We start from the raw sequence: 9398 nt of genomic DNA on the forward strand, positions 1-9398 counted from the left end.
GTAGCAGGGAAAGCCCAGAGTATCTGTGTTTCCGCATCAGTAGAATCATTTTGCTGAGCAGCTGCGTCCAAATGAGAGGGTGAAACCCCCTACTACCCCCCTCCCCCTCCCCATCCACCCAAAATCCTCTAACCCCCCCACCCGCCGCCCACCTTTCCCTGCAGCACGTTCAATGCCTCCATCAATCCCCGGTTCCCGCCAAGTGACGGTCGCCTTATTATCGGCTGGGGTGATTCGGCTCAGGGACTGGCGTGGCGTAGCGAGTATTGATCCTTTGCCCGCCTGTCTCGCGTTCAGTGCAGCCTTACTAATCGAAAAGTTAGCGGTGACAGAACCGGGGGTCCGCGACAAAGGCACGGACAGACAATAATAAACAAGACAGAAATGATGAAACGATCCCCCCCCCCCCCCCTTAATTTAGAGCGCTCCTCGGCAGGAGGCGAAGCTAGTTAATTTCCTTAACGATCTTCTGTCACATTTTAATTATTAACGACGCGGATAGCAGCCGGGGCTAGGGAAGTAATGGCGCGTGAGCCGACGCAAGCCCTCTCTATATTCGTAATGTTAATATCCCATCAGGAGTGACACCGGCGCCAGGTGCCTCTCAGCCAGAGACCGTTACGTTTAAACTCCTGCGTATTCACCTCTGGTATTCACACTGGCCGAACCGGGCGGAGCATTGCAGTCCCAATGCGGAGGCGCTACATCCCATCATGAGTGACCCGGCGCCAGGTGCCTCTCAGCGAGAGACCGTTACGTTTAAACTCCTGCGTATTCACACTGGCCGAACCGGGCGGAGCATTGCAGTCCCAATGCCGCGGCGCTGCATCCCATTCGCTGAGGCTGATACTGCCGTCTTACTTAGCTGCGTCCGGGACGTTATGGGTAAAATTCTCTGGAGGCTATTAACCAGGTATTTGTCAAGCTGCTGTTAAAACAAACAAACAATCAAACGTGTGTTTGTGTGTGCAGCCTACATGCATGTAAGAACATATCTGCATATGTGTGTTTGTGTGGGCTCATATGTAGGCTATATGTATCTATGAGCATATCTGTACATATTTTTGTGTGTGTTCTTATATGTATGTATGAACATATTTGTGTATGTTTTCTTGTTCGTCTGTATATGTACAGTATGTAGGGACATATCTGTGTATGTGTGTTTGTGTGTGCTTTATGGTGGCCCTGAGGGTCAAAACACAATGACATATCAGAAAGGACAACAACATTTCACATAACACAACAACATTTCAGAAAACACAACAACATTTCACAAAACACAACAAAATATCTTTTGTTTTCTGAAATGTTGTTGTGTTTTGTGAAATGTTGTTGTGTTTTCTGAAATGACGTTGTGTTTTGACTATTTTTTACAGTCTCTGGTTTTGACCCTCAGGGCCACCGTAGGGCTTGGCTGTGTGTATATGTATGTAGGGTCATATCTGTGTATGAGTCTGTGTATATGTACGCATGGCAGAATGCCTCAGGCAGAGATTAGGGAGCAGTGGTTAGGGAGCAGTGGGTAGAGAGCAGTGGTTAGGGAGCAGTGGTTAGGGAGCAGTGGTTAGGGAGCAGCAGTCTCACCGGGCTCGGGCATGGTCCACTCCTTGCACAGGAAGGGCTGGCTGGGCTCGGAGGGCTTGCTAACGCCGACAATGTTAGCGGCGAGAGCCCTGAACTGGTAATAATGTCCCTCCAGCAGGCCGCTGACCTGGAAACGGGGAAAGACATACATCACAGATGGGCTGAACACACGCGTCAAGGTGCGAGATCACAGATCACGCGATTAGAACGTTCTTAACCGTGAACATTCTGATGCTGATGTCACAATCACTACTGGAGACTGAAAGCAATGGAGTTCTAGAACACTGACACAGAATTTTGAAGAAGGAAACCATTCCAGAAATAACTTCAGCTCTTCAAAGGGTTAACAACGATGCGTACATCAGAAACAATAACAGCAACAAGCTGCGATGAGCTGGCTGATGATACAAGGGGAGCAGTGAGATCTGCCGAGAGACTGATCTCTCCCTGCTGAAGCTGCTGCTCATCTGACAGTGAGATTAGCCTGTATTCAATCAACAAAGAGATTTGCCTGCATTCAATAAACCAAGAGGCTGCATTCAATCAAAAAGAGTGAACGGTTGCCTGTATTCAATCAATGGCTGTCCACAGCAATAAAATATATCTTCACAAACTCCGTTTAGAGAGTTAGTTTCAGTGGTGCGGTGTGTTTGTGAAGAACAAAAAAAAAAAAAGAGAGAGAGAAGAAAACCTTGTTTTAAATTGTTAGTCAAAGTCAAGGACAAACGTTGATTGAATCCCGGCCATTATTTGGACAGCCCCATTAAGGAAGTGCCAGTCTCCTCCCGCGGCAGCGTGTTTCACATTAAGAGCGCGCTATTCCTCCGGGCCCCGAAGGCGGATAAGAGCGGGCCGCTGAGCGAATGTGTGGAGCTAAACGTAATGGATTAGCTCAGGATATCCCCCTAAGACCCGCCAATTCTTTTTTTTTTTTTTTGTTGTCCCCTGTAAGGGACGTGAATCTCTGCTCTTGACCTGACGAGCCCGTACATCCTGCAGTGCTGAAACCTGCACTGCGAAGGGACATTCAATAAAAACACAACAAATGAGATTTTTAAAAGTATTTTCACTGCAAATTGTTTTTTTTTGTCAGCCAAGATACTTGTAACACATCAGAGAATACACATATAAACACTCAAATCTTTTATTCTGTCAGGTCTCAGGTCTCATCAATGCTTTATTAAGACCTCGGAGAAGAATGTCCCTCATTTATAATGCTGCCCCATTACCACAAAAAGAACAACGAGAAGAACACCAGGTAAAACTATGACCAAAAAGCAAATAGTTAAAAGACTAGTTTCAAATCAATTAAAAACATTTGTTTAAAAGATTACAAAAAATAACAAATAAATAAACATCAAGTAAAACAATAGATGGCCTGCTGGGATAGACTGGCGGCCTGTCCCAGGGTGTATTCCTGCCTCTCGCCAAATGCATGCTGGGATAGGCTAAAATAGGCTAAGGATAGGATAAGCAGGGAATGGATAATGGATGGATGAATGGACACGACAACGGAAAAGGAGAAACCCAGATTAACACTGCTACTCTAAATGGCTTAATCAATATAGGCTGGGGTCTGTGATCAGTTTTGTCTGTTAGCTGATTTGGGATCAGTGTGGTCTGTTAGCTGATTTGGGATCAGTTTTGTCTGTTAGCTGATTTGGGATCAGTTTTGTATGTTAGCTGATTTGGGATCAGTTTTGTCTGTTAGCTGATCTGACATCAGTGTGGTCTGTTAGCTCACTAAAGACAGGGTCATGATATGATCGGAGTAAACCTGATCCCTAGACCAGCTCTCCCTGCCCCGAGGCGCTCTGTGAATGCATAACGGTGTTGGTTTGCACAACGACCTTCTTAAAAAAAACCGCTGAACGTCCCCCAGGGGGCCCATCAGGGATCAGCTTTCCCGGGTGGCAGGAGGTACTCATTAAGACATCACGTCAAAAAAAAAAAGCCCGCGTCCCAGCGTGTTTACTGAGATTAAGCTATCTGTCGCTTATCACCGAGCGGCCTTCCACAGCGAGGTGTTCAGCCGACGGGTAATCACATCTATCTGATTACCCTGGGCCACTTAGCCTTTTGTTGGGGTCTGAAGCTTTTCTTCCGTGACGGGCCCCGAGGTAATATAAACCCAAATGACCGAGGAGAGCGACAGCGTCTGTCAGCGAACGATAGCCGAAGGAGCTCGGCTCCGTCTGTCGCTTCTTAAGGTGATTGAGAGACATAATAGAATGCTTGCTGGGCAAATACACAAGCATAGATTAATCACTCGCTGTTGTTCTTACACGCTTTAAATGCGTTCTGATAAAAATCAACATTCACTCTGCCAGCAAATCATTCCCGCAGAGAGTCTTGGCCAGCAGCTACTACTTGCGAGCCAGTCAGGGGCTGTGCCGGTATTTGGCCACCAGATAGCGCCAAGACGTTCCTTAAATGAAAACGCGTCGTCCACGGGGAGCCAAGAGAGGGAAATGAATTTCAATAAGGGGCAAATACAAATCCTGCGGGCTCGCAGTGAAGTCGGTCTCTAATGAGCTAGGATGGGTCGGACACCTCCTGACTGCTAAACAGGATGCTAAGGTTGCAGGTGGGGGGGGGTGGGGAGAGATGGCTTTGTGGTGTCTGGCACAAAAGCGATCAGGACAATATGTTTAGAATGATCAATACACTGTCATTTATGTACTTTAAGTTGAGTGATCCCCAGGACGGGTTACTCAGTAACAGCAAAATAAATAAATAAATGAATAAATGAAAAAATTAAAAAAATAAGTCAGCCAGTTTTGAGTTGGGGAAAGGTATTGATTGTGAAGAAACAAAACAAAAAAAAGATAGCAACACCGCAAGTACTGTCATCTTCCAACAGAGGGCACTGTTAACCAGAATTAACCAGCAATCATAGGTATTTAATGTGAAATCGTGTTTCAGTCTCCACAGGAGTACATAAATGACCTTTCTCCCAGAACAGCAAAGGTTTTCCCAGATAATAAATTCAGATCTAAGAACATTCCTAGAATGGTAAGATGAATGTTGAAGAAACTGCCTTTGTATATTATTCAATTTTGTCATTTCAGCAAAAATAAAAATAAATAAATAAATCACCAGAATCGCGTACTTATTGTCTGGTCAATTTATTTATTTTTATTTTTTTACTGTTTGAGTGGTCATTCATTTTCATTTTATCTGGAAAACAGACCGATCCTCCAGGGATGTGTGTGCAACATGCTTGGGACATTTAAAAAAAAAGAAATTGTATAAATGTTACCTTGACAGGCCTGTTTTTACAATTTAATTAAATACATTTTCAGGCAGCTTGGGGGAAATTATTTTCCCACTTTAAAATCCATAACCGATTGGAAGTTCAAACCCGAAACGTTTCTTCGATTTTCGCTGCACGTTTATTGTCGAGTAGAAGCCACACCCTCGGAGGGTAGCGGGATGCGGCCGGTAACGGCGACATCGCTCGCGGTCGCGTGAGCTTTTGGGACGGGTAACTCGCGCGCCTGGCGCCGCACCTTATAGATCCGCTCTCTGACGGGCGTGGCGTTGACCTCGTGCCACAGCTGGAGCGCCGCGTCCATCTGATCCAGGAAGTACCCCCTCACGCCGTCCCCGCCGCTGCTCGCCGGCGCCTTCCAGCCAATCACCATCTCCGAGCCGGTGCAGTTCAGCAGGGCCACGCAGGAGGGGGCGGACGGGACGCCTGGGGCAGAGGGAGAGGGAGAGAGATACAGAGAGAGAGAGAGAGAGAGAGCGGCGGGGGGGAGGAGAGAGAATGAGAGAGGGAGAGAGAAAGAGTTAGAGAGAGTGAGAGGGAGAGAGAGAGAGAGCGGCAGGGGGGAGGAGAGAGAATGAGAGAGGGAGAGAGGGAGAGGGAGAGAGAGAGAGAGGGAGATAGAGAGAGAGAGAGAGAGAGAGAGAGAGTCGCATCAGAAAGGGGAAAGAGGGCGCTTGTCCTCGCTTCTCTGGTCACCGTGGTGACGATAATAAATAAACGATACGGATGGCGCAGTGAAAGGACGCGGATGATGATGATGACGGTGTTGTGGGCGATGGCGGGTGATGTCACACGACGCGGTGAGGAACGTGTCCGGCGTGCCGGCGGGGAGACCGCAGGCCTAGGCAACGCCGCGGCGGCGTTAGCAACGATGAGACCGGCTCGATCGCTCTTCTTCCCGCGGTGATAGATCCAGAAAAAAACTGCCTGTTAGACAACGCGCCGTTCCGTTATTGCCGTGCTAAAAGAGTGTCACTGTCCCGGTAATGTCTCTGTTATTACCACGGCGATGATTGCTCTCGTTTAGTAGACGCCGCCGCGCAAGGCAAGGGCCCACATTAGCCTCCGCAGCTCACCCTTTTATTTCAGACGGATATTCTTGCTGATGATGATGATGATGATGATGATCACCGCCGCTGAAGTGGCTTATTTTTTTTTCATGCCTAATAAACGCGGTCCCCACCTGAGAATCGACCCCGTGACCTCCGAGTTATGAGCCTTCTATACATCCCATAACCGTTGCCACGGTAACCGTTGCCAATAAATCAGTGCTACGGTTTTTAAGACCGGCCCCCATCGCTGCCGGAGATGGGCCTCTTAAACGAAGCATTACACTGAATTCCCGACTCATTCTTACTTTCGGTAAAGAGAACAAGGGGCTCCCTGGTGTTCCAACAAAACCCCCAAACTGGCTTTCTCATCCTGCCCAGCTGATGATCCCCCCATTTTAATGGGCTCAACAGCTTCCTCCCTCTCTGTATACACTAATGTGTGCTGAGCGTTCTGGCACAAAATGGCTGCCGCGCTTCACCCAGGTGGGGAGCTACACATTGATAGTAGGCCTGATAAATTTCCCCCCCTCCTCTGTGAAGCACTTTAAAGTCATGAAAGGCGCTATATAAGACCAATCCTTCATCGTTGCTGTGACCGTGCTGATTAATTTCATGTTGTTTTCCCCTGGTAAAGATGTTCACCGATACCAAAGCGGTGTTTAGCCGAGCGCATGTTTAAAGTGCGGGACGGGCTTGGCGTCCCCCCTTAAAAACAAGGCATCAGCAAAGCCATTAAAGGAACAGAGTTTTATAAAATAAAGATCAAGGACGTTTGAATAAAAAAAAAGAAAGAAATCACAGAACTGAGGGTCCCTGCTTCTGAAAGATTCAGTATCTCGTTATTTATTTAAAAAGCTGTCCACGATGCTACTCTCACGTCTAGAAAGAGATATTTCGTTTTTTCCGTCCTCTTTCTGTGAAGGGGGTTTGGGTCATGAAAAGTTCTCCATTGGAGCAGATCATGCGGTACATAATTCATTCAGTGCACGCGATGTCACGGCAACGCCCTCGACGCGTAACCTGTGTTAAAGGCGTCGCCGAGCTGATGTCATCGCGTTGCAGGTCGGAGAGCGTTCCTCCTCACGGAGCCATCTGATTGGCTGAACTGTGCAGAGCAGACCGAGTCCCTCTCTTTTTATCACTTTTATTCCTGGGGCCGGTGCGTGTGAATCAAGCCTGAGCAATTAATTATAGCTGCCACCGCTTTCTCTCTCTCTCTCTTTCTCCGTCCCTCTCTCTCTCTCTCCCTCTCTCTCTTTCTCCGTCTCTCTCTCTCTCTCTCTCCCTCTCTCTCTCTCACTCGAGAGCAAGGGCGTCAGTACCTAATCGCTGTTACTATGATGAAGCAGGCCGTTACCCGGGGATTTTCCGATTCCTAGAGACAATTCGGAGGAGATGGACAGAGCGGGGGGGGGGGAGAAAACAAACAAACAAAACGCGAGCGGAGAATCAGAAGCCGCGTTTCCACCGAAATTACCCGGAACTTTCAGTCCCAGGAACTACTTTACCAGGAACTAAAATGTTCCTGCAGCCAATGGTTGTCTGCGTTTCCACCGGGGTCTAAAGTACCGCGAAGATTAGGCAAATTAGCCCACTGACGTTGTCGTCGGTCCATCTGTCATATTTCTTCTGTAACCCCATACTACCACCGAAGTAGCCTACATTATTTTCTAATAACCGGGACAGCCCGGAGGGGTTTATTCCACTTATATACAACGGGTTACCAACAATGACTATATATGGTTACTTTTGTATTTACTGATTTTCATATATCCTCTCAAACACATTCATTAACAGCAGAAAACATGCACACGTTGTAAACAATTTGCTGTTTTATTACTTTCTCGTCGTCAATTCCATAAAGGCTAATCGCAAAATGACAAGAATAGAACGAAAACTCGGACTTGCGTGAAAATGTAAATTAGTAGTGGTACAGCCACCGTTTGCTTTCCTTCGAAGTTACTGCTAGCCGAGCAGCGAAGTGTGCCCTCCAGATGCGAACCATGCACCATAAATGAGTCCATAGTCTTCCTGGTCTTTTCGTGGAATTGAAAAATGGCAGTAAAATTACGGCAGTCTGAAAAAGCTAAAGGGAAGATTACTAGAATTAACCTGTTATTTTACCCGGATAAAAAGTGCGGAAGGTGATTTCCAGTTTGCTTGTACTGTATCACCAATGTTAATTATGCAGAACTACCGCATACCTCACATAACTGTATCAAACGTTTTGAGTCAATTACAACGGGCTAACAAAGAAAATCCGGAAGAAAATATTCAGCAACCGAATTAATCCGTTTGAATGTTTTGGTAGCCTACGTAATATGCTGTCCCAGCACGAATGCTTAGCATTTTATAAAACGAATACTAAAGCAAGAAAAGAACAGAAGAGCACACGTTATAATTCCAAGACGTTGACAGGCTATAACCAAAAGTAGGCTACTGTGCCGCATAACATACAAGTTTGATTTGAAGTTATTATGAAAATAAATTGGTTTTCCGCTGCATATTTTCAAACATGGCGGGCAATGGCGGAAAATAAATACAACACAAATGCTACGAGTACTCGACCAATCAGAAATGTTCAGCGCTGCAAGCTCCACCCAAAAGGTTCCTGTACTTTCGGAAAGTACTACCCCCCGAGCAGGAACGTTTTGGGGGGTAAAACAAAGCCCCCAGAACTAAATTTAGACCCTAGTTCCTGCGGTGGAAACGCACTGAGTTCCTCAAAAGGTTCCTAGTTCCGGGGTATAGTTCCTGCGGTGGAAACGCGGCTAGAGAGTCGGCCCAGATAGCTGACCTAGAGGGGGGGTGAGGGGGTGGGGGTGTGTTTTTGGGGGTTCAGGGGGTCGTGCGCTGCTGATGAAAGATTGATCTAAACTGACCCCTGCCCCCCCCATACCCGCCCATAGTCAGAGGAGCCACTAAACCCGGGGGGGGGGGGGGGTACTCACGGATGGCTGCTTTGACCAGCACGGAGGCCGATTCCTCAGAGTACTCGCTGTTCCCCTCCCTGCTGACCGCCTTCACGCGGAACACATACTCCTTATTCTTCCTCAGGCCATGGACCGTGAAGCTGGAGGGAAAGAGAGGGAGAGAGTGAGAGAGAGAGAGCGTGAGAGAGGGAGGGAAAGAGAGAGAGAGAGAAAGAGAGAGAGCGTGAGAGAGGGAGGGAAAGAGAGGGAGAGAGTAAAAGAGAGAGAGCGTGAGAGAGGGAGGGAAAGAGAGAGAGAGAGAAAGAGAGATAGATGTTCCAGATGTGCACTCTTTGACCTGACCACTAAAAACATTTTTGGATGGCGTCACCTTAATAGTCAGGGGGGGACTATTCCTTAACAGGACCCCACGTAACAGGTGTGTTACCTGGTGCTGATGGTTGGTTTGTTGTTGACTGTTGCTCAGGTGTGTTACCTGGTGTTGGTGGTTGGTTTGTTGTTGACTGTTGCTCAGGTGTGTTACCTGGTGTTGGTGGTTGGTTTGTTGTTGACTGT

At 47.4% G+C, this 9398-nt stretch overlaps 1 protein-coding gene across 1 annotated transcript in view; it reads right to left on the reverse strand.

The window, feature by feature from the left end:
* myom3 (myomesin 3) overlaps window positions 1-9398 on the reverse strand; it is a 47992-nt gene that overhangs the window by 17658 nt on the left and 20936 nt on the right. Inside the window, exons 14-16 of the mRNA XM_064307877.1 lie at window positions 8862-8983; window positions 5097-5284; window positions 1585-1711 (exon numbers count right to left, since the gene is read on the reverse strand). Coding sequence (XP_064163947.1) covers window positions 1585-1711; window positions 5097-5284; window positions 8862-8983 — 437 coding nt within the window. The remainder of the gene's footprint in view (window positions 1-1584; window positions 1712-5096; window positions 5285-8861; window positions 8984-9398) is intronic.

The sequence above is a fragment of the Anguilla rostrata genome, chromosome 1, assembly GCF_018555375.3.
Source record: "Anguilla rostrata isolate EN2019 chromosome 1, ASM1855537v3, whole genome shotgun sequence".
Lineage (NCBI taxonomy): Eukaryota > Metazoa > Chordata > Actinopteri > Anguilliformes > Anguillidae > Anguilla > Anguilla rostrata.